Source organism: Oncorhynchus gorbuscha, linkage group LG25 (assembly GCF_021184085.1).
Source record: "Oncorhynchus gorbuscha isolate QuinsamMale2020 ecotype Even-year linkage group LG25, OgorEven_v1.0, whole genome shotgun sequence".
Taxonomy (NCBI): Eukaryota; Metazoa; Chordata; class Actinopteri; order Salmoniformes; family Salmonidae; genus Oncorhynchus; species Oncorhynchus gorbuscha.
In genome coordinates this window covers 12,163,520-12,188,305 of record NC_060197.1, presented here as the reverse complement: position 1 = coordinate 12,188,305, position 24,786 = coordinate 12,163,520, and the positions used below count along the sequence as shown (strand labels likewise).

Here is a 24,786-nt window from a genome sequence, read left to right as displayed (position 1 = left end):
CAGTCACACACACACAGTCGTACACACACACACTCACACACAGTCACACACACACCGTCGTACACACACACACTCACACACAGTCACACACACACAGTCGTACACACACACACTCACACACAGTCACACACACACAGTCGTACACACACACACTCACACACACACAGTCACACACACTCACACACACTCACACACACAGTCACACACACACAGTCGTACACACACACACTCACCCACAGTCACACACACACAGTCGTACACACACACACTCACACACAGTCACACACAGTCACACACACACAGGCGTACACACACACTCACACACAGTCACACACACACAGGCGTACACACACACTCACACACAGTCACACACACACAGGCGTACACACACACACTCACACACAGTCACACACACACAGGTGTACACACACACACTCACACACAGTCACACACACACAGGCGTACACACACACACACTCACACACAGTCACACACACACAGGCGTACACACACACACTCACACACAGTCACACACACACAGGCGTACACACACACACTCACACACAGCCACACACACACAGGCGCGCAGCCCCTCCAGTATGCAGGCGGGAGTCTGCCAGGTATTTACATAGGGAACGGTTTCTGTCTGTGTAAGGTGGTTTAGCCGCTGGGGCGCTCTGAGCTTTACAAAGACTGTTTGCACTCTGAAGACGATTCATATTTATCTGCCCTTTGAAGTGAACAGTATATAATGGATGTATTATAATGGAGTATAGTTACTTTCTGAGCCCAGCACAGATCACACGTCACTTCCAGATTTGACAAGAGGGCCACATTTGAAGCTGTGATGTTTGTAGACGTTTGTCACGTGTCCCCGTGGGACACTGAGCCTCTGCACTCTGCACGCCTGTTTATGTATGTGATCAATGCTCTGCCTGTTGGTGTGTGTGTGTGTGTGTGTGTGTGTGTGTGTGTGTGTGTGTGTGTGTGTGTGTGTGTGTGTGTGTGTGTGTGTGTGTGTGTGTGTGTGTGTGTGTGTGTGTGTGTGTGTGTGTGTGTGTGTGTGTGTGTGTGTGTGTGTGTGTGTGTGTGTGTGTGTGTGTGTGTGTGTGTATCTTTCTGAACTCTCTGGGTCTTTTATCACAGATTGCTCGGCAACAGCAGCAGCTTCTGCAGCAGCAACACAAAATCAACCTCCTGCAGCAACAGATCCAGGTGAGACTGTGTGTGTGTGTGTGTGTGTGTGTGTGTGTGTGTGTGTGTGTGTGTGTGTGTGTGTGTGTGTGTGTGTGTGTGTGTGTGTGTGTGTGTGTGTGTGTGTGTGTGTGTGTGTGTGTGTGTGTGTGTGTGTGTGTGTGTGTGTGTGTGTGTGTGCGTGTGCCTGCACGTGTGCGAGTGTATGTGTGTGTGTGTGTGTGTGTGTGTGTGTGTGTGTGTGTGTGTGTGTGTGTGTGTGTGTGTGTGTGTGTGTGTGTGTGTGTGTGTGTGTGTGTGTGTGTGTGTGTGTGTGTGTGTGTGTGTGTGCCTGCACTTGTGCGAGTGTATGTGTGTGTGTGCCGTAACAATGTGCTTCTTATGTGATGCGGCAACTCCGTCAGAAATCAGCAATCAGTATCTGACCATCAGTGACTGTCACCCTTTACCTCCGAAACATATAAACACAACACACACACACACACATCTGCACCTCACAGTACCAATCCCACGTTATATATACATACACGCCCCCAACAATCACCAATCAACAGTTCAAACAACAACTTGTGGCTCCTATGAGTTGTGAGTTGAATTCTCACAGGGGCTACATACACAGACAGACTGACAGACTGTATAGAGAGACAGACATCCCCCCCCCCCCCCCTCTCCTTCTCTCTACTACACCGATAGCTTTGTTCCACCAGGTGCCTCTCTGAGGTAGAAAGGCTTTGTTCCCTCAGGCCGATGACACTGATTTGGTTAATAAAGTCAGACTTTGCCTTGACAGTGTGTGCATCCAGGAAGTTCCAGCTAAACAGAGGCTATATACACACAACCCCCTGCCCTGGATTCCAGCCATTTGCCGCTTGTGCGATAAGAGGCCTTTCTGTTTGTGTGTGTGTGTGTGTGTGTGTGCAGGCTCGTGTGTGTGTGTGTGTGTGTGTGTGTGTGTGTGTGTGTGTGTGTGTGTGTGTGTGTGTGTGTGTGTGTGTGTGTGTGTGTGTGTGTGTGTGTGTGTGTGTGTGTGTGTGTGTGTGTGTGTGTGTGTGTGTGTGTGTGTGTGTGTGTGTGTGTGTGTGTGTGTTCGTTCCATGCGTTTGTGTGTGTGTTTGGAGCAGCTGTGTGTGTCAAGCCATAAACACGTCCGTTCTCGATTCACTCCCTCACGACCCTCAGAGACAAAGCTCTCTTTTCCCATGACTTTGCAACCTTTTCCCAAACAAACGTTCCTCCATTGAGTCTGCTGAACAATAGTTTCTCACAGCCAGGGACAGCTGAGCGCAGCCTCGTTAGGGAAACTCAATCACAGGGGCTTATCGCTGAGAGAGAGAGAGAGAGAGAGAGACACACACACACACATTTCAACATCAAATGCACATACACATTATACACACATACACAACTCATCAAACACAATGACACACAGAAACACACACACAACCGATCATCAAAGACCCTGTTCTAGAAAGACTCCAGTTTAATCATTCATGAAGAGATTGCGAACACAATCCCACAGTACAATGAGGTGCCAGAGAGGGTATGGAGGACAGTGTGTGTGTGTGTGTGTGTGTGTGTGTGTGTGTGTGTGTGTGTGTGTGTGTGTGTGTGTGTGTGTGTGTGTGTGTGTGTGTGTGTGTGTGTGTGTGTGTGTGTGTGTGTGTGCGTGTGCGTGTGTGTGCGTGTGCGTGTGCGTGTGCGCGTGTGCGTGTGCGTGTGTGAGCGTGGCGTAGCGTACCCTTCTGTTTTTTTGTGTGTGTGTGCCAAACAATACACTCACCCGAGCTTTTGTGAAGAGGTCTTTCATCTCTCCACTGGACGAGGTGAAATTTGCAATATTAATCTCAGAGAAAATGAAAAGACATTGACACATATCAGACAATATAGAGGACATGTCATTGTCCACAACCTGACTTAATTAAATGACTTAAACTAAACTCACGATTCATCATTTAGAAGAGCTAATGTAAGCGAACTTAATTAGCGACAGACTGTCTATTACTCAGGCCTATATCAATTAGCATCATACGCGAACTACCACGGCTAATATAATGCAGAACGCTCCTGACTGGTGCAGGCGCAGCCAGACACTGTGGCGACTGTCACTAACGAGCTGCTTAGAAAGACTGGTTAAAGTCAACCTACATCCCCGTACATTAACTCACTATCGCTCCTCCGCTCCCTTCTTCTGACTCACACGCAGATAAACACACAACGCACACGTCAGCCCACATACCCCAGTCCCTAACTCAATCACACTGAACAAGCGTGTGATTAGTTTAGACTCACTGTTCACTCACTGTCTCTTACTAGCTGCTGTATATCTCCCATGGGTCATACAGTTGAAGTTGGACGTTTACATACACCTTAGCCAAATACATTTAAACTCAGTTTTTCACAATTCCTGACATTTAATCCGAGTAAAAAAATCCCTGTTTTAGGTCAGTTAGGATCACCACTTTATTTTAAGAATGTGAAATGTCAGAATAATAGCAGAGAGAATGATTTATTTCAGCTTTCATTTCTTTCATCACATTCCCAGTGGGTCAGAAGTTTACATACACTCAATAAGTATTTGGTAGCATTGCCTTTAAATTTTTTAACTTGGGTCAAACGTTTTGGGTAGCCTTCCACAAGCTTCCCACAATAAGTTGGGTGAATTTTGGCCCATTTCTCCTGACAGAGCTGGTGGAACTGAGTCAGGTTTGTAGGCCTCCTTGCTCACTCACTCTTTTTCAGTTCTGCCCACAAATGTTATATAGGATTGAGGTCATGGCTTTGTGATGGCCACTCCAATACCTTGACTTTGTTGTCCTTAAGCCATTTTGCCACAACCCATTTGCGACCAAGCTTTAACTTCCTGACTGATGTCTTGAGATGTTGCTTCAATATATCCACATAATATTCCATCCTCATGAAGCCATCTATTTTGTGAAGTGCACCAGTCCCTCCTGCAGCAATGCACCCCTACAACATGATGCTGCCACCCCGTGCTTCACGGTTGGGATGGTGTTCTTCAGCTTGCAAGCCTCCCCCTTTTTCCTCCAAACATAACGATGGTCATTATGACAAAACAGTTATATTTTTGTTTCATCAGACCAGAGGACATTTCTCCAAAAAGAACGATTTTTGTCCCCAAGTGCAGTTGCAAACCGTAGTCTGTCTTTTTTCTAGCGGTTTTGGAGCAGTGGCTTCTTCCTTGCTAAGAGGCCTTTCAGGTTATGTCGATATAGGACTCGTTTTACTGTGGATATAGATACTTTCGTACCTGCTTCCTCCAGCATCTTCACAAGGTCCTTTGCTGTTGTTCTGTGATTGATTTGCACTTTTTGCTTCAAAGCACGTTCATCTCCAGTAGACAGAACGTGTCTCCTTCCTGAGCGGTGTGACGGCTGCGTGGTCCCATGGTGTTTATACTTGCGTACTATTTTTTGTACAGATGAACATGGTACCTTCAGGCGTTTGGAAATTTCTCCCAAGGATGGCTGATTTCTTTGTATTTTCCAATGATGTCAAGAAAAGAGGCGCTGAGTTTGAAGGTAGGCCTTGAAATACATCCACAGGTACACCTCCAATTGACTCAAGTGATGTAAATTAGCCTATCAGAAGCTTCTAAAGCCATGAAATAATTTTCTGGAATTTTCCAAACTGTTTAAAGGCACAGTCAACTTAGTGTATGTAAAATTCTGACCCACTGTAATTGTGATACAGTGAATTATAAGTGAAATAATCTGTCTGTAAACAATTGTTGGAAAAATGACTTGTGTCATACACAAAGTAGATGTCCTAACTGAACTTGCCAAAACTTTAGTTTGTTAACAATACATTTGTGGAGTGGTTGAAAAATGAGTTTTAATGACTCCAACCTAAGTGTATGTAAACCTCCGACTTCAACTGTATATGGACTACATTTCTAGGAGGAAAGCAAAACCTGAATCTCCCCACCGCTATGTCACTCAGAGACTTAGAAACGTATATCTAGCCTCCCACCTGTGCTGTGAGAAGGTCTCTCTCTGACAGACACACACGCACACACACACACACACACACACACACACACACACACACACACACACACACACACACACACACACACACACACACACACACACACACACACACACACACACACACACACACACACACACACACACACACACACACACACACACACACACACACACACACACATACCGCTACAGACCTCCTGTCTGGGGCCACTTCGTTAAGATGCTAGCGGGTGACCAGTTTTCTCCAAACGCTTTCTTCCTATTTAAACTTGTCTCTGAGGCTCCCCTGGTGTTGCCGTAGCGATCTCCCCTGGTGCTGCCCGAGACGACGGTTGCCGTGTGGCAGTGTTTTGTAAGGTGTGGATGAAAGGAGCACACCTGCAGAGCAGCTCAGGGCAAGAACACACTCTGTGTGTGTGTGTCTCGCCTAATGAACAGTTCCCTAAGATCTCAACTCTTTAAATGTGTTACACACAGGAAAACCATGTGTTTGATACTTGTCTCTTTATGTAGGCTGTACCCACTCAGAATATCACCCAGTCTCCCATAGGGATCCACCAGCAAATTTTCTATAGAGGTTTTGGCTAGTTAGCCCAATAGCATTAGCCACACTAGCTAGCCCCACTGCTAACTAACACAGAGACGGAGCCTGAGACAGGGAGGGTTGAGACTCATTTAAGAGCAGCCAGACACCGTGACGACAGTCACTAACGAGCCGCTTATGAGGACCTGATTAAAGTCAACCCACATCCATGTAAATTAACTCAATAACACTCCTCCACTCTCTCGCTCTCTCTCTCTCTCTCTCTCTCTCTCTCTCTCTCTCTCTCTCTCTCTCTCTCTCTCTCACCCTCTCGCTCTCTCTCACCCTCTCACTCGCTCTCTCTGTCTCTCACTCTCTGACAACACACACGACAGCCCACATAGCCCCGACCCATCAACTCAATCCCCATCTCTACCTCCACTGGATGAAAAATGCCTGTTCTCTTCTGCTGGTAAAGAAAGGAAGGAGACCGACAGAGTGAAACACAGACACACGGACCGCCTGCACACCTCCATGTGCTGTGCATGGGAGCGGCTAACCCAATTGGCTGTGTAATTGCTTAATTTGTCTCATCACTCTGGAATGAATGTAATTGGTGTTTTCTCTGCTCACTGTGTCTTTTACTGGTTACAGTTTCCATGGGCAGTTGCGTAAGCAATCAGGAATGTTTTCATGCGTGTGTCAGTTCCATGTCATTGTGACCTCAAATAGGCTTAAGAGAAAATTGCCAAACAGGCTGAGAGGGGGGATGAAACATAGTTCTGAAAGCACAAGGTAATAAGAGAGAGTGAGAGAGCAAGACAGATAATGAGGCAGTAAGAAGACGCATTATGCCTAAACTTTGCCTTACCTTTATGACTGGTCAAAAGCTCCTCTCCTCTCCTCTCCTCTCTTCTCCTCCCTCTCCTCTCCTCTCTTCTCCTCTCCTCTCCTCTCCTCTCCCCCTCTCCTCTCCTCTCTTCTCTTCTCTTCTCTTCTCCTCTCCTCTCCTCTCCACTCCTCTCCTCTCCTCTCCACTCCCCTCCCCTCCTCTCCTCTCCTCTCCTCTCCTGTCTTCTCTTCCTCCCTGACACCAGTTAATGGTTCTTAAGAGCGAGGACACACAGGAGCAGATGGGTACAGAGCTTTGCTCACCTAGGCCTTGCGCCGACGTACACTCACACACACACACACAGACACAGACACAGACTCCGCTCCTCTAACCTAATGTGTGGTTAATAAAAAGGTGGTCACCGTGCCGCTGACTCTCTCCTCTGTTACATTAGACATAATCAGCTGAAGGTGCCCTTGCCTGTTTACATCCCCTCCCCCAAAGAGAACTTGGGCTGTGTCTCAAAAGGTACCCTATTTCATTTATAGGGCTCTGGTCATAGGACTCCGGTCAAAAGCAATACACTATATAGGGTAGAGTGTGCCATTTGGGACGAATTCTGGAATCCGTGTGGAAGAAGTAGCGCGAGAAAGAGTTGGCCTTCTTCACTCTGAAGAACTAAAAACAGAACCCAGGTTTCAAGGCTCAGAAGAACTTCTCCTAATGGTCGTTATCAACCTGAGACCTCTCATTGTATTCTGTTCCTCTTTTTCTATGTGAATCGTTAACGTATGTCTAGAACGTCTGATGTGTACCCTCTGAGAGTACTCTCTCTCTCACACACACACACACACACACACACACACACACACACACACACACACACACACACACACACACACACACACACACACACACACACACACACACACACACACACACACACACACACACACACACACACACACACACACACACACACACACACACACACACACACACACACAGGGATGCTCATCCTGGGAACCTCCAAAGGTGTGCTCCGATTCCAATCCCCACTGAGACCAGTGAAGCAACACGGTTGTGTGTGTGTCTGTTTGTTTGCTTGTTTGTGTGTGCGTGTATGTGTGTGTGTGCGTGTGCGTGTGCGTGTGGGTGTGTCCGTGCGTATGTGCCTGTCTGCGTCAATGTGTGTGTTTAATGTGTGTGAAACAACCCACTGTGACATTAGCAGATGCATTGTTGTCACAGCAGGCTAGCCTTTAATAGCCGTTGTCCTGTGAAAGTTAATGGACTCACTCTCCCGCTCGCCTACTCTAATATTAAAATCCCTCTCTGAATATTATCCATCCACGGCTCCATCCCTCTATCCAGCATCTAGCACAAATTAATTATTGGTTATATCGCTGTGTCTCCCCTTTTCAGTGCTAGGTCACCCAGGCTCTGCATTAATTGCTTGAGCATATGGTTCCAAACAGATTTTAGCTGTGGGACCCACACTTTATGGTGGTATTTTTCCGCACACTCAGATGTTGTCCATATTGTCAAGGCTGGCAGCTATTGTTCCCCCCGTTTACTTCATACGGCTAATTACGCCCTAATAATAACTTTACCTTGGAGTTTGTCTCCTCTCCGTGCCAGCAAACCTGTTCACACTACATATGTTAATTGGCACCACATCTTCATTATGTTCAGAACGCTTTAAGTTCAAGCTGTGCCGCCTGGCGAACGACGCAGAGCGAGCTTCGCTGCCAACTCTCTCCTCTCCACTTTTTCCGTGTTTCCTCTCTCTCGCTACAGTCGTTGCTAATCCGTTTTAGTTCTATAAATGATTATGTTTCTTTTTCACGGCTGTGTGAAAGAAAGTTGTGAGGAGAAAAGTTTCTTGCTTCGCCTCGTGTTTTTCAACAGGAGAGTTTCTGTTCCCGAGTTTTCATGCAAGACTGATTAGAAGAAGAGGTTTTTGAATGGAGTTTCTCCATTTTGTTTCAGGTTTAGGACTAAAGCGGAAGGAGGCCCGCCTTTTTAACTCCTGTATGTAGTTTTCACAGTGTTTTCTGAATGTTAGATTCATGTTATCTTTATGTTGGATCAGACAGAGCAGCAGAACAGTATATTCCCACAGACCGTGTTAGATGTGTGTTTGCCTTTATGTTGCTTCTGTAATGTGTTCTGGTGGATCTGGCCTCACTTTCCCTCTTCTTCTCAGATGTCAGATCTGAAGCATTGTACATTGCAGAGCATAGCACTCTTTACTTCTTCTCTCTCTCTCTCTCTCTCTCTCTCTCTCTCTCTCTCTCTCTTCTCTCTCTCTCTCTCTCTCTCTCTCTCTCTCTCTCTCTCTCTCTCTCTCTCTCTCTCTCTCTCTCTCTCTCTCTCTCTCTCTCTCTCTCTCTCTCGCTCTCTCTCTCTCTCTCTCTCTCTCTCTCTCTCTCTCTCTCTCTCTCTCTCTTCTCTCTCTTTCTCTCTCTTCTCTCTCTCTCCTTCCTCTCTCTCTCTCTCTCTCTCTCTCTCTCTCTCTCTCCTCTCTCTCTCTCTCTCTTCCTCTCTCTCTCTCTCTCTCTTTCTTTCTCTCTCTCTCTCTCTCTCTCTCTCTCTTCCTCTCTCTCTCTCTCTCTCTCTCTCTCTCTCTCTCTCTCTCTCTCTCTCTCTCTCTCTCTCTCTCTCTCTCTCTCTCTCTCTCTCTCTCTCTCTCTCTCTCAGGAGAATGTAATTTCATGCTTTAAGCAAATAAGAAGTTTAAAATCAAGCGTCTCATGAAGAAAATTCAGTTAGGCACCAATGCAACATGAGTAAAGAAAACTGCTAAAGAATTCAGCAATGTTGATTGGCGGTTGATTTTGCAGATCTCTGCTCCATGTTGGTTGGTTTCATGTTTTGAGAGGTGGGCGTGTGTTCTCATTCAGGCAATCTGTCTCTGTACACACACAGACACATCCTCACACGTTTTTTAACCTCTTGTCCCATCGGTCTGTGGGACAAGGGGACAATAGCATCAGATCAATCTGGGAGAGCTGTTGACCCCTGCTAATCCCGACACAACAGCTGGATATTGTGTGCGTGTGTGCGTTCGCGCGTGCGTGTGCATGGGCTTGTGCATGGGTGTGTGTGTGTGTGTGTGTGTGTGTGTGTGTGTGTGTGTGTGTGTGTGTGTGTGTGTGTGTGTGTGTGTGTGTGTGTGTGTGTGTGTGTGTGTGTGTGTGTGTGTGTGTGTGTGTGTGTGTGTGTGTGTGTGTGTGTGTGTGTGTGTGTGTGTGTGTGTGTGTGTGTGTGTGTGTGTGTGTGTGTGTGTGTGTGTGTGTGTGTGTGTGTGTGTGTGTGTGTGTGTGTGTGTGTGTTGTGTGTGTGTGTGTGTGCTTGTGTGTGAGAACAAAAAAATGTCCTCTTCCCATACAATAATGATCTCAGTGTAATACAGAGTCCTAACGTTGGTCAGACAGGGAGAGATGGATCTGAACAGGCCTGGTTGTGGCTGGCTGCTACCGCATTGTGGGTTAGCAGTGTGTTTATGAGAGTGAACAGCTGCTCCAGAGATCTGATTAAACTGTTACACGCACGCAGCACACACACATACACACGCAGGCACACACACAGACACATACACACACATACACGCACACACGCGCACATACACGCATACGCACACACACGCACACACACGCACACACACACATACACGCACACACACACATATACACACATATACACACATATACACACACGCACGCACGCACACACACACACACACACACACACACACACACACACACACACACACACACACACACACACACGCACACGCACACGCACACGCACACGCACACGCACACGCACACGCACACGCACATGCACACACTAGAGATCTGACTAAACTGTTAGAGGATCAACATATGGGCTGTATATTTCTCTCAGTCAGACTCTGTCTACTGTTCAAAACCACATTATCTTCTTATATCATTTACCTCAAGATGGAGATTTAAAGTACAATACTTTATTGTAATCCGGACTGTATCGTGGATTTACTGTATTGTGGATTTACTGTAATATGGCTTTTTGGATGTACTTTGTTCTATATGAGAAACGCTCTATATGAGAGGAGGTCTTAGAGTTGTTTTCAGGCTGTTCTGATCTGTGTGTGGATGACAGGATGAGTACAGCCAGGAGGTAGCGAATCCCCTCTGTCTCTCACACATATGAACGCACGAGCTACCTATTGGCCGACATAAAGAGAAACTGTGTGTCTGTCATAAAGGCGTAAGAAACATCATATGGAAGACACTGCCCCACATAACAGTCTGTGTGCTTGTGTGAGTCTCTGTGTGCGTGCTTGTGTGAGTCTCTGTGTGCGTGCTTGTGTGAGTCTCTGTGTGCTTGTGTGAGTCTCTGTGTGCTTGTGTGAGTCTCTGTGTGCTTGTGTGAGTCTCTGCGTGCGTGCTTGTGTGAGTCTCTGCGTGCGTGCTTGTGTGAGTCTCTGTGTGCGTGCTTGTGTGAGTCTCTGTGTGCGTGCTTGTGTGAGTCTCTGTGTGCGTGCTTGTGTGAGTCTCTGTGTGCGTGCTTGTGTGAGTCTCTGTGTGCGTGCTCGTGTGAGTCTCTGTGTGCGTGCTTGTGTGAGTCTCTGTGTGCGTGCTCGTGTGAGTCTCTGTGTGCGTGCTCGTGTGAGTCTCTGTGTGCGTGCTCGTGTGAGTCTCTGTGTGCGTGCTCGTGTGAGTCTCTGTGTGCGTGCTCGTGTGAGTCTCTGTGTGCGTGCTCGTGTGAGTCTCTGTGTGCGTGCTCGTGTGAGTCTCTGTGTGCGTGCTTGTGTGAGTCTCTGTGTGCGTGCTCGTGTGAGTCTCTGTGTGCGTGCTTGTGTGAGTCTCTGTGTGCGTGCTCGTGTGAGTCTCTGTGTGCGTGCTTGTGTGAGTCTCTGTGTGCGTGCTTGTGTGTGTCTCTGTGTGCGTGCTTGTGTGAGTCTCTGTGTGCGTGCTTGTGTGAGTCTCTGTGTGTGTGCTTGTGTGAGTCGCAAACCATAACCAAATCACCCTGTAACCACGTGGAACTCACCCTGTAACCACGTGGAACTCACCCTGTAACCACCTGGAACGCACCCTGTAGCCACATAAAACTCACCATGTAACCACGCCGAATCAACCCTTGTAACCACGTGGAACTCACCCTGTAACCACGTGGAACTCACCCTGTAGCCACGTGGAACTCACCCTGTAGCCACGTGGAACTCATCCTGTAACCACGTGGAACTCACCCTGTAGCCACGTGGAACTCACCCTGTAACCACGTTGAACTCACCCTGTAACTACGTGGAACTCACCCTGTAGCCACGTGGAACTCACCCTGTAGCCACGTGGAACTCACCCTGTAGCCACGTGGAACTCACCCTGTAACCACGTGGAACTCACCCTGTAACCACACCGAATCAACCCTTGTAACCACGTGGAACTCACCCTGTAGCCACGTGGAACTCACCCTGTAACCACGTGGAACTCACCCTGTAACCACACCGAATCAACCCTTGTAGCCACGTGGAACTCACCCTGTAGCCACGTGGAACTCACCCTGTAACCACACCGAATCAACCCTTGTAACCACGTGGAACTCACACTGTACCCACGTGGAACTCACCCTGTAGCCATTTGGAACTCACCCTGTAACTACGTGGAACTCACCCTGTAGCCACGTGGAACTCACCCTGTAGCCACGTGGAACTAACCCTGTAGCCACGTGGAACTCACCCTGTAACCACGTGGAACTCACCCTGTAGCCACGTGGAACTCACCCTGTAACCATTTGGAACTCACCCTGTAACTACGTGGAACTCACCCTGTAGCCACGTGGAACTCACCCTTGTAACCACGTGGAACTCACCCTGTAACCACGTGGAACTCGCCCTGTAGCCACGTGGAACTCACCCTGTAACCACGTGGAACTCACCCTGTAGCCACGTGGAACTCACCCTGTAACCACGTGGAACTCACCCTGTAACCACACCGAATCAACCCTTGTAACCACGTGGAACTCACCCTGTAGCCACGTGGAACTCACCCTGTAACCACGTGGAACTCACCCTGTAACCACACCGAATCAACCCTTGTAGCCACGTGGAACTCACCCTGTAGCCACGTGGAACTCACCCTGTAACCACACCGAATCAACCCTTGTAACCACGTGGAACTCACACTGTACCCACGTGGAACTCACCCTGTAGCCACGTGGAACTCACCCTGTAGCCACGTGGAACTCACCCTGTAACTACGTGGAACTCACCCTGTAGCCACGTGGAACTCACCCTGTAGCCACGTGGAACTAACCCTGTAGCCACGTGGAACTCACCCTGTAACCACGTGGAACTCACCCTGTAGCCACGTGGAACTCACCCTGTAACCATTTGGAACTCACCCTGTAACTACGTGGAACTCACCCTGTAGCCACGTGGAACTCACCCTTGTAACCACGTGGAACTCACCCTGTAACCACGTGGAACTCGTCCTGTAGCCACGTGGAACTCACCCTGTAACCACGTGGAACTCACCCTGTAACCACGTGGAACTCACCCCGTAGCTACGTGGAACTCACCCTGTAACCACGTGGAACTCACCCTGTAACCACGTGGAACTCACCCTGTAACCACGTGGAACTCACCCTGTAGCCACGTGGAACTCACCCTGTAGCCACGTGGAACTCACCCTGTAACCACGTGGAACTCACCCTGTAACCACGTGGAACTCACCCTGTAGCCACGTGGAACTCACCCTGTAGCCACGTGGAACTCACCCTGTAGCCACGTGGAACGCACCCTGTAGCCACGTGGAACTCACCCTTGTAACCACGTGGAACTCACCCTGTAACCACGTGGAACTCGCCCTGTAGCCACGTGGAACTCACCCTGTAACCACGTGGAACTCACCCTGTAACCACGTGGAACTCACCCTGTAACCACGTGGAACTCACCCTGTAGCCACGTGGAACTCACCCTGTAGCCACGTGGAACTCACCCTGTAGCCACGTGGAACTCACCCTGTAGCCACGTGGAACTCACCCTGTAGCCACGTGGAACTCACCCTGTAACCACGTGGAACTCACCCTGTAGCCACGTGGAACTCACCCTGTAACCACGTGGAACTCACCCTGTAACCACGTGGAACTCACCCTGTAACCACGTGGAACTCACCCTGTAACCACGTGGAACTCACCCTGTAGCCACGTGGAACTCACCCTGTAACCACGTGGAACTCACCCTGTAACCACGTGGAACTCACCCTGTAACCACGTGGAACTCACCCTGTAACCACGTGGAATGAATGCGTCAAAAATAGACGTTCATCCGTAACACAAATTTCAAAGGGAAAGTAAGAGATGGTGTTGGCCCTGTGCCTGTTGTGCCTGTGTGTATGGTGGGCACAGTGAAATAACTCCAGTCTCTCCTATCCCCATGACTCTATGGGTATCTGCAGCCCGTTCCTCTCCAGCATATGTTCAATTAGGTTTGAAAGGCAGAGAGGAGCTGTAGTCTCTGTGATTCGCCTCCGCAGGGGGGCCTGTCCAGACCTTCCGCTACCGTGCCTCTCCCGTCTGATCCACGGCCGCACCGCGCACAACACATGGCATTTATGGTTTACCAAAATTGTGGTGTAATTATTGTGTGGTGGGGGGAGACAAGCAGTTCCTGTTCCACTATTCCCCTCGCGCTGCGCTGATCCTGCCTGTGGTTATGGTCTGGTGTCGTACTGCTGGATCTGGTCATGAGAGGACACACACACACACACACACACAGGAGAAAAGACACACAGGCAGGAGAGGCATGGCTGAGAATACAAACACACACATAGCAAACAGAAAGAACACACACACACACGCACACACACACACACACACACACACACACACACACACACACACACACACACACACACACACACACACACACACACACACACACACACACACACACACACACACACACACACACACACACATTGAGACATTGAGAACGTTCATTTCTGAAAGAGGGAGGGAGAGAGAAAGGGGGAAAGGAAAGGGAGGGAGTGAGAAAGAGAGGGAGGACATACTTGATCCTGTCATCCATTTGACTCACCTACCTGTCCTTTATCCCGCGGTGGCATAAGACAATGACGTCCTTAACATATTCCTGCAGCTTTGTCTCTCCATTACATTACAGCATTCTGTAATATAAGGGTGAAATGAGAAGGAAGGAGGGAAGCAGAGAGGGATGGGGGGAATGAGAAGGAAGGAGGGAAGGAGAGAGGGATGGGGGGAATGAGAAGGAAGGAGGGAAGGAGAGAGGGATGGGGGAATGAGAAGGAAGGAGGGAAGGAGAGAGGGAAGGAGAGAGGGATGGAGAGAGGGATGGGGGAATGAGAAGGAAGGAGGGAAGGAGAGAGGGAAGGAGAGAGGGTTGGAGAGAGTGATGGGGGAATGAGAAGGAAGGAGGGAAGCAGAGAGGGATGGGGGAATGAGAAGGAAGGAGGGAAGCAGAGAGGGATGGGGGAATGAGAAGGAAGGAGGGAAGCAGAGAGGGATGGGGGAATGAGAAGGAAGGAGGGAAGCAGAGAGGGATGGGGGAATGAGAAGGAAGGAGGGAAGCAGAGAGGGATGGGGGAATGAGAAGGAAGGAGGGAAGCAGAGAGGGATGGGGGAATGAGAAGGAAGGAGGGAAGCAGAGAGGGATGGGGGAATGAGAAGGAAGGAGGGAAGCAGAGAGGGATGGGGGAATGAGAAGGAAGCAGGGAAGCAGAGAGGGATGGGGGAATGAGAAGGAAGGAGGGAAGCAGAGAGGGATGGGGGAATGAGAAGGAAGGAGGGAAGCAGAGAGGGATGGGGGAATGAGAAGGAAGGAGGGAAGCAGAGAGGGATGGGGGAATGAGAAGGAAGGAGGGAAGCAGAGAGGGATGGGGGAATGAGAAGGAAGGAGGGAAGCAGAGAGGGATGGGGGAATGAGAAAATACTTGTCAGTGTCGCTTTGACATTCAATTTTAATAGTTGCATCTGTGTCCATGTCATCGAATGTTTTATAACCGTTCAGATATTTCATTCTACAGGTAATAGCTTATTCCTTTTGATCCCTGGGTTTGAATGATATTTCCTTCAGCCATTGCTAATGAAACTGTAAGGCCCACCTGGGTTTGTTATCTTCAAACTTAGCCTGCAAAACGTTGTTGTTATCCATCTATCTAACTCTTCATACTGTGGACTCTCTCTCCCATGTCTCTGCACATCTCTTCTGTCAGTCATGTCACTCCTCAGTGTCTTTGTGTGGTTTTTGGCAGAGCAGTCTTCAGCTGAACACACACACACACACACACAATCTTCGGCTTCCACCATCTGTCTCCTACTTCTCTCTCTGTGCTGAAACACTCAGACTCTTCCTCTTGCCAAAGTCACTGAGTTTGTATTTTTTCACTGAGTTCTGGAAACCTTGTGAAGAGGGATGGCGTGCTGCCGACTCAGAGTGCTCCTCTCTCCTCTCTCCTTGGGGAGGGAAGAAGCCAGGCCAGCTGTTATGAGAGTTTAGCAGTGATTCTTCCTCGTGACTCCCTCGTTGTCTCGGTAATCAACAGGACAGGACTCCCTGACTCTGACCTGTCTCTGCTCATATACACAGCTCTGTATCAGACGCAGGTGCTCAAGAGGAGAGGACAGAGTACGTATTTGCGTGTTGGATGGGGGTGTGCGGCGGGAGCGGTGTGTGTGTGTGTGTGTGTGTGCGTGCACTCTCTTCTGTTCCGGTGTGTGTCTGCGTGTGTGTATAGCTGCACGTGTGTGTGTGTGTCTGTGTGTGAGCATTCTACAGTTTCTTCCTTCTTATCTTATTCGTGGCCAGATGATCTCACCTGACCTCACCACACTGAGCTATGATTGTGTCTAGAGGTTAAAGGTCACAGACTGGACCTGATACCCCCTCAGGTGAGGAACAGACAATAGCCCCAGCTGGCCTACATTGATACAGATAGACCAGCCTTCTGCTTCTGTCTGCTCTGTTCACCCTCACTACCCAAGATCAATGTCTGACTACACCTGGACTGCACACTCACATACCTCCCCCACCCCATATCAGATACGGATATCCATATGCTCAATAAACTGATCTCTCTCTCTATCGCTCTCTCCTCTCCTCCTCCCCTCTCCTCCTCCCCTCTCCTTTCCTCTCCTCCTCTCCTCTCCTCCTCCCCTCTCCTTCTCTCCTCCTCTCCTCTCCTCCTCCCCTCTCCTTTCCTCTGCTCCTCCTCTCCTCCTCCCCTCTCCTTTCCTCTGCTCCTCCTCTCCTCCTCCTCTCTCCTTTCCTCTGCTCCTCCTCTCCTCCTTCTCTCCTCCTCTCCTCTCCTCCTCCCCTCTCCTCCTCTCCTCTCCTCCTCCCCTCTCCTTTCCTCTGCTCCTCCTCTCCTCCTCCCCCTCCACCCGTCTCTCAGCAGGTCCAGGGGCAGCTGCCTCCGTTGATGATCCCTGTGTTCCCTCCAGACCAGAGGACTCTGGCTGTAGCTGCTGCCCAGCAAGGCTTCCTGCTGCCCCCCGGATTCAACTACAAACCAGGCTGCAGTAAGTACTAACAGTCTCTTCAAACTGACTATTCTCTGTGGGTCTAGATTGGGACATGTCAGTGGTGTTGTTGCCACGCCATTACAAGTGTATTTTCTACAGAGACAGGGACCCTCTCTCTCACTCTCTGTCTCTCTCAATCTCTCTCTCTCTCTCTCTCTCTGTCTCTCTCTCTCACACTCTCTGTCTCTCTCTCTCTCTCTCTCTCTCTCTCTCTCTCTCTCTCTCTCTCTCTCTCTCTCTCTGTCTCTCTCTCTCAATCTCTCTCTCTCTCTCTCTCTCTCTCTCTCTCTCTCTCTCTCTCTCTCTCTCTCTCTCTCTCTCTCTCTCTCTCTCTCTCTCTCTCTCTCTCTCTCTCTCTCTCTCTCTCTCTCTCTCTCTCTCTCTCTCTCTCTCTCTGTCTCTCTCTCTCTCTCTCTCTCTCTCTCTCTCTCTCTCTCTCTCTCTCTCTCTCTCTCTGTCTATTGGCTCATTCCTTCACTTGGCTCATCCTTTTGTCTCCATTTAAAATTTTCCAGATTATTATTTTTTGAAAGCAACACAAAAAAGCCTCATCCTGTGGGACTTGTTGTTGGCCGCGGCAGTCCGGCTGTGAGGCAATGTGTTGTTTACCGCGAGAAGCAACACGTGTGTGCCAGGAACGGGCATTCCGAATACCGTAGGAACATGCCAGGGGGTAGCGCGACCTGCCCCAGGTTCCCTCACATTAACACGGGCCCCCGCCAGAACATGCGTCCAACGCGCCTCACACACGCCTGTCCAACAATTCTCGCGCTCGCCTCCCCCTACAGACAGACAGACTGGTCTCTCTAAGGTCCAGCTCATCCCCCAGAAACTAACAGCTTCCTAAACAAGTCTCCTTCCAGTTTCAATTAATGCCATTATGTGCCAATCCTCGCCCACCACCCACCGCCCACCGCCCACTTAAAGAGCCCCGCTGTCTGGGAGGAATATTGCTGTCTTTTCTCTGCCTGAGCCAAGGAGAATGGTGTTGCCCTGAATGACAGATAGGGCTGCTGTCCTTCTGAAGCATCAGCACTTGTTGACTTATATATGGGTTATAGTACATACTGTACACCAGTGGTTCTCAATCCTGGTCCTGGGGAACCAACGGGGAACGCATTTTTGTTTTGGCCCTAGCACTACGCAGCTGATTCAAACCATCAACTCATCATCAGGCTTTGATGATTTGAATCAGGTGTGTAGTGCTAGGGCAAAAGGAAAAATGTGCACCCCGTTGGGAGAGTGCACAGACAAAGAGCGATTGCAGAAAGAGGGTGCAGACGGATGGAACAGAGACAGAGAGAGAGGAAAAGAAAGAGAGAGAACAGAAAGAACGCTGCGAGGATCACGTCGCCCTCTCTGGCTTAATTACGTCCAGGGCGTCTTTATCGTCCCAAGAATCAGGATTGAGAATCACTGCTGTACACAGTAAACACCACACACTGTAGACAGAACACACACACACACACACAAATACAAAATTTGCCCAGTGAGGCATCCACTCTTGTCCCTATCCATCCATCCCTCCCTCTCTCTCTCTCCCTCTCTCTCTCTCTCTCTGTCTCTCTCTCTCCATCCCTCCATCCCTCTCAGTGAGAACTCTCTGTCCTACCCAGTAGTCTAGGGAGATGCATCTCTCTCTCTCCCTCTCAGTGAGAACTCTGTCCCACCCAGTAGTCTAGGGAGATGCATCTCTCTCTCTCCCTCTCAGTGAGAACTCTGTCCCACCCAGTAGTCTAGGGAGATGCATCTCTCTCTCTCTCTCTCTCTCTCTCTCTCTCTCTCTCTCTCTCTCTCTCTCTCTCTCTCTCTCTCTCTCTCTCTCTCAGTGAGAACTCTCTGTCACACCCAGTAGTCTAGGGAGATGCATCTCTCTCTCCATCCCTCTCAGTGAGAACTCTCTGTCACACCCAGTAGTCTAGGGAGATGCATCTCTCTCTCTCTCTCTCTCTCTCTCTCTCTCTCTCTCTCTCTCTCTCTCTCTCTCTCTCTCTCTCTCTCTCTCTCCCTCTCAGTGAGAACTCTCTGTCCCACCCAGTAGTCTAGGGAGATGCATCTCTCTCTCTCCATCCCTCTCAGTGAGAACTCTCTGTCCCACCCAGTAGTCTAGGGAGATGCATCTCTCTCTCTCCCTCTCAGTGAGAACTCTGTCCCACCCAGTAGTCTAGGGAGATGCATCTCTCTCTCTCTCTCTCTCTCTCTCTCTCTCTCTCTCTCTCTCAGTGAGAACTCTGTCACACCCCAGTAGTCTAGGGAGATGCATCTCTCTCTCATCTCTCTCTCAGTGAGAACTCTCTCTCTCTCTCTCTCTCTCTCTCTCTCTCTCTCTCTCTCTCTCTCTCTCTCTCTCTCTCTCTCTCTCTCTCTCTCTCTCTCTCTCTCTCTCCCTCTCTCTCTCTCTCTCTCTCTCTCAGTGAGAACTCTCTGTCCCACCCAGTAGTCTAGGGAGATGCATCTCTCTCTCTCCATCCCTCTCAGTGAGAACTCTCTGTCCCACCCAGTAGTCTAGGGAGATGCATCTCTCTCTCTCTCTCTCCCTCTCAGTGAGAACTCTCTGTCACACCCAGTAGTCTAGGGAGATGCATCTCTCTCTCCAACCCGCTCAGTGAGAACTCTCTGTCACACCCAGTAGTCTAGGGAGATGCATCTCTCTCTCTCTCTTCCTCTCAGTGAGAACTCTCTGTCCCACCCAGTAGTCTAGGGAGATGCATCTCTCTCTCTCTCCCTCTCAGTGAGAACTCTCTGTCCCACCCAGTAGTCTAGGGAGATGCATCTCTCTCTCTCTCTCTCTCTCCCTCTCAGTGAGAACTCTCTGTCCCACCCAGTAGTCTAGGGAGATGCATCTCTCTCTCTCTCCCTCTCAGTGAGAACTCTCTGTCCCACCCAGTAGTCTAGGGAGATGCATCTCTCTCTCTCTCTCTCCCTCTCAGTGAGAACTCTCTGTCCCACCCAGTAGTCTAGGGAGATGCATCTCTCTCTCTCTCTCTCCCTCTCAGTGAGAACTCTCTGTCCCACCCAGTAGTCTAGGGAGATACATCTCTCTCTCTCTCCCTCTCAGTGAGAACTCTCTGTCCCACCCAGTAGTCTAGGGAGATGCATCTCTCTCTCTCTCTCTCCCTCTCAGTGAGAACTCTCTGTCCCACCCAGTAGTCTAGGGAGATGCATCTCTCTGGCCAAGAGCAACATGTTTGCTTTCTTTATTTCTCTCTTTTGTTACAGCCGTGTCCCCATGAGGGGCATGAATATCTGCCTCTCCGTTGTTTGTTTAAGGAGCAGGAGGCAAAACGGATGTGTCCCAAATGGCACCCTATTCCCTGAATAGCGCACTACTTTTGACCAGCGCCGCATCAGTAGTGCACAATGTAGGGAATGCTGGGATGCTGCCTGTCTCCCAGAATACACATCCACTGAAATAAGGATCCCTCCAAAAAATGCTACTTGAACCCTGGCATTTTTTATGTCCCGGAGTTGTATGGGAAAAATGTTGAATGCTGAAGTCTGGATTACTGCTTATTGAGACGAGGTCCTGGGTCAGGACTGATTGTTACAAGGCTGGGCACACACACACACACACACACACACACACACACACACACACACACACACACACACACACACACACACACACACACACACACACACACACACACACACACACACACACACACACACACACACACACACACACACACACACACACACACACACACACAAACTAGTGCCATGGCCTAAGCCGAGAGACCCAGTGTATTGTCCTGATATAGCATTGTGACGAAGTCACTCTGGGACCCAGTCAGATATGCAGGGTCATACCCTGAGAACAGTGTGATGTATTAGCGTCACTGTTGATATCTGACTGTCTATGCCTAGTGGCAGTAATATTCCACCGCCATGGCATTCATTTTAATAGATACACCCTTTAATGAAATAAATACATCCATTTATCATAACACGAGTATCTTTCACTCGCTGATGTTCTGTTTTGCACAAATAACACACTATAATACAACTGTTTAGGAGGAATAAGAACACCGGTGGCTTGTTGAACCCGGTCAACCTTTGGTCCTCATGTCCTCCCTCTATCCTTCCTTCCTCCTATCTTTCCCTCCATCCCTCCTCCCTCTGTCTTCTCCCTCTATCCTTCCTTCCTCCTATCTTTCCCTCCATCCCTCCTCCCTCTGTCTTCTCCCTCTATCCTTCCTTCCTCCTATCTTTCCCTCCATCCCTCCTCCCCTCTGTCTTCTCCCTCCATATCTCCTCCCCTCTGTCTTCTCCCTCCATCCCTCCTCCCTCTGTCTTCTCCCTCTATCCTTCCTTCCTCCTATCTTTCCCTCCATCCCTCCTCCCCTCTGTCTTCTCCCTCTATCCTTCCTTCCTCCTATCTTTCCCTCCATCCCTCCTCCCTCTGTCTTCTCCCTCTATCCTTCCTTCCTCCTATCTTTCCCTCCATCCCTCCTCCCCTCTGTCTTCTCCCTCTATCCTTCCTTCCTCCTATCTTTCCCTCCATCCCTCCTCCCCTCTGTCTTCTCCCTCCATATCTCCTCCCCTCTGTCTTCTCCCTCTATCCTTCCTTCCTCCTATCTTTCCCTCCATCCCTCCTCCCCTCTGTCTTCTCCCTCCATATCTCCTCCCCTCTGTCTTCTCCCTCTATCCTTCCTTCCTCCTATCTTTCCCTCCATCCCTCCTCCCTCTGTCTTCTCCCTCTATCCTTCCTTCCTCCTATCTTTCCCTCCATCCCTCCTCCCCTCTGTCTTCTCCCTCTATCCTTCCTTCCTCCTATCTTTCCCTCCATCCCTCCTCCCCTCTGTCTTCTCCCTCTATCCTTCCTTCCTCCTATCTTTCCCTCCATCCCTCCTCCCCTCTGTCTTCTCCCTCCATATCTCCTCCCCTCTGTCTTCTCCCTCCATCCCTCCTCGCTCTGTCTTCTCCCTCCATATCTCCTACCCGTGTCTTCTCCCTCCATCCCTCCTCCCCTCTGTCTTCTCCCTCCATCCCTCCTCCCCTCTGTCTTCTCCCTCCATCCCTCCTCGCTCTGTCTTCTCCCTCCATATCTCCTCCCCGTGTCTTCTCCCTCCATCCCTCCTCCCCTCTGTCTTCTCCCTCCATCCCTCCTCCCCTCTGTCTTCTCCCTCCGTCCCTCCTCCCTCTGTCTTCTCCCTCCATCCCTCCTCCCCCGTCTTCTCCCTCCGTCCCTCCTCCCTCTGTCTTCTCCCTCCGTCCCTCCTCCCTCTGTCTTCTCCCTCCATCCCTCCTCCCCCCGTCTTCTCCCTCCGCCCTCTGTCTTCTCCCTCCATCCCTCCTCCCCTCTGTCTTCTCCCTCCGTCCCTCCTCCCTCTGTCTTCTCTCTCCATATCTCCTCCTCTCTGTCTTCTCCCTCCGTCCCTCCTCCCTCTGTCTTCTCCCTCCATATCTCCTCCTCTCTGTCTTCTCCCTCCATCCCTCCTCTGCTCTGTCTTCTCCCTCCATCCCTCCTCCCCTCCTCCCCTCTGTCTTCTCCCTCCGTCCCTCCTCCCCTCTGTCTCCTCCCTCCGTCCCTCCTCCCTCTGTCTTCTCCCTCCATATCTCCTCCCCTCTGTCTTCTCCCTCCATCCCTCCTCCCCTCTGCCTTCTCCCTCCGTCCCTCCTCCCTCTGTCTTCTCCCTCCATATCGCCTCCCCATGTCTTCTCCCTCCATCACTCCTCCCTCTGTCTTCTCCCTCCATCCCTCCTCCCCTCTGTCTTCTCCCTCCATCCCTCCTCCCCATGTCTTCTCCCTCCATCCCTCCTCCCCATGTATTCTCCGTCCATCCCTCCTCCCCATGTCTTCTCCCTCCGTCCCTCCTCCCCTCTGTCTTCTCCCTCCATCCCTCCTCCCCATGTCTTCTCCCTCCATCCCTCCTCCCCTCTGTCTTCTCCCTCCATCCCTCCTCCCCATGTCTTCTCCCTCCATCCCTCCTCCCCTCTGTCTTCTCCCTCCATCCCTCCTCCCCATGTCTTCTCCCTCCATCCCTCCTCCCCATGTCTTCTCCCTCCATCCCTCCTCCCCATGTCTTCTCCGTCCATCCCTCCTCCCCATGTCTTCTCCCTCCGTCCATCCTCCCTCAGTCTTCTCCCTCCATCCCTTCTCCCCATGTCTTCTCCCTCCATCCCTCCTCCCCGTGTCTTCTCCCTTCACCCCTCCTCCCCCATCTTCTCCCTCCATCCCTCCTCCCTCTGTCTTCTCCCTCAATCCATCCAGTTGTACAACTGCCTAGGTATCTCCCTTTCCCTTTCCTTTCCTCCCCATCTCCTCTCTCCATCCCTCCTCCCCCTATCTTCTCCCTCCATCCCTCCTTTCTGCCCCCAGCCCTGACCTTTCCCTCCCATAGTAATTACACAGGCCTAGCTATCTTGCAGATGGGTGCTAATAACCTGCTCCATTCTTTTTTATTTCCTATTCTCTCCATCCCTGATTCATCAGCCTTCACTTACTGCCGACATGGCCTACTAAGAGAGAGAGGGGGGCAGAGAGGCAGGAAGACAGACAGACAGACAGAGAGACAGACAGAGAGCGAGAGAGAGAGAGAGAGAGAGAGAGAGAGAGAGAGAGAGAGAGAGAGAGAGAGAGAGAGAGAGAGAGAGAGAGAGAGAGAGAGAGAGAGAGAGAGAGAGAGAGAGAGAGAGAAAACAAGCACAGAGAGAGAGAGAGAGAGAGAGAGAGAGAGAGAGAGGGGCAGAGAGGCAGGAAGATAGACAGAGAGTGAGAGAGCGAGAGAGAGAGAGAGAGAGAGAGAGAGAGAGAGAGAGAGAGAGAGAGAGAGAGAGAGAGAGAGAGAGAGAGAGAGAGAGAGAGAGAGAGAGAGAGAGAAAAGCACAGAGAGAGAGAGAGAGGAGAGAGAGGGAAAACAAGCAGAGAGGCAGGAAGATAGACAGAGAGGAGGAAGATAGACAGAGAGAGAGAGAGAGAGAGAGAGAGAGAGAGAGAGAGAGAGAGAGAGAGAGAGAGAGAGAGAGAGAGAGAGAGAGAGAGAGAGAGAGAGAGAGAGAGAGAGAGAGAGAGAGAGAGAGAGAGAGAAAACAAGCACAGAGAGAGAGAGAGGGGAAGAGAGGCAGGAAGATAGACAGAGAGTGAGAGAGCGAGAGAGAGAGAGAGAGAGAGAGAGAGAGAGAGAGAGAGAGAGAGAGAGAGAGAGAGAGAGAGAGAGAGAGAGAAAACAAGCACAGAGAGAGAGTGCACAGACAAAGAGCGATTGCAGAAAGTGGGTGCAGACGGATGGAACAGAGACAGAGAGAGAGGAAAAGAAAGAGAGAGAACAGAAAGAACGCTGCAGCGGTGACGTCGCCCTCTCTGGCTTAATTACGTCCAGGGCGTCTTTATCTTTGAACACCTTCAGAGTCTTTGTCAGGAGGTATTAGAGAGAGGCCACACAATCAGCCTTTCATTAGGACGCACCAGACACAGGACAAAGGAGGGCTTTAGAACGGACCGGAGGGAGGGAGGGAGGGAGGTAGGGAGGGGAGGCAGATGGAGGGATAGAATGGAGAACAAGGGGAAAGAAGAGTAAAGGGTCTATCTGGGCTGCAGGTAGAGGGGGAGAGAGAGAGATGGGATGGGGGAACATTTGGCCTAAATAGAGAACAGGGAGGAAGTGAAAGGAGAGAGGTCTCACACGGGACTGTCAAAGCTGTCTCGGTGTAGAAAGAGAAAAGGAGGTAGAGTG

At 50.2% G+C, this 24,786-nt stretch overlaps 1 protein-coding gene across 1 annotated transcript in view; it reads left to right on the top strand.

The window, feature by feature from the left end:
- LOC124014363 (transcription factor SOX-5-like) overlaps positions 1–24,786 on the top strand; it is a 312,039-nt gene that overhangs the window by 248,709 nt on the left and 38,544 nt on the right. Inside the window, 2 exon segments of the mRNA XM_046329260.1 lie at positions 1,147–1,215; positions 16,978–17,104. Of these exon segments, the coding sequence (XP_046185216.1) occupies positions 1,147–1,215; positions 16,978–17,104 (196 nt within the window).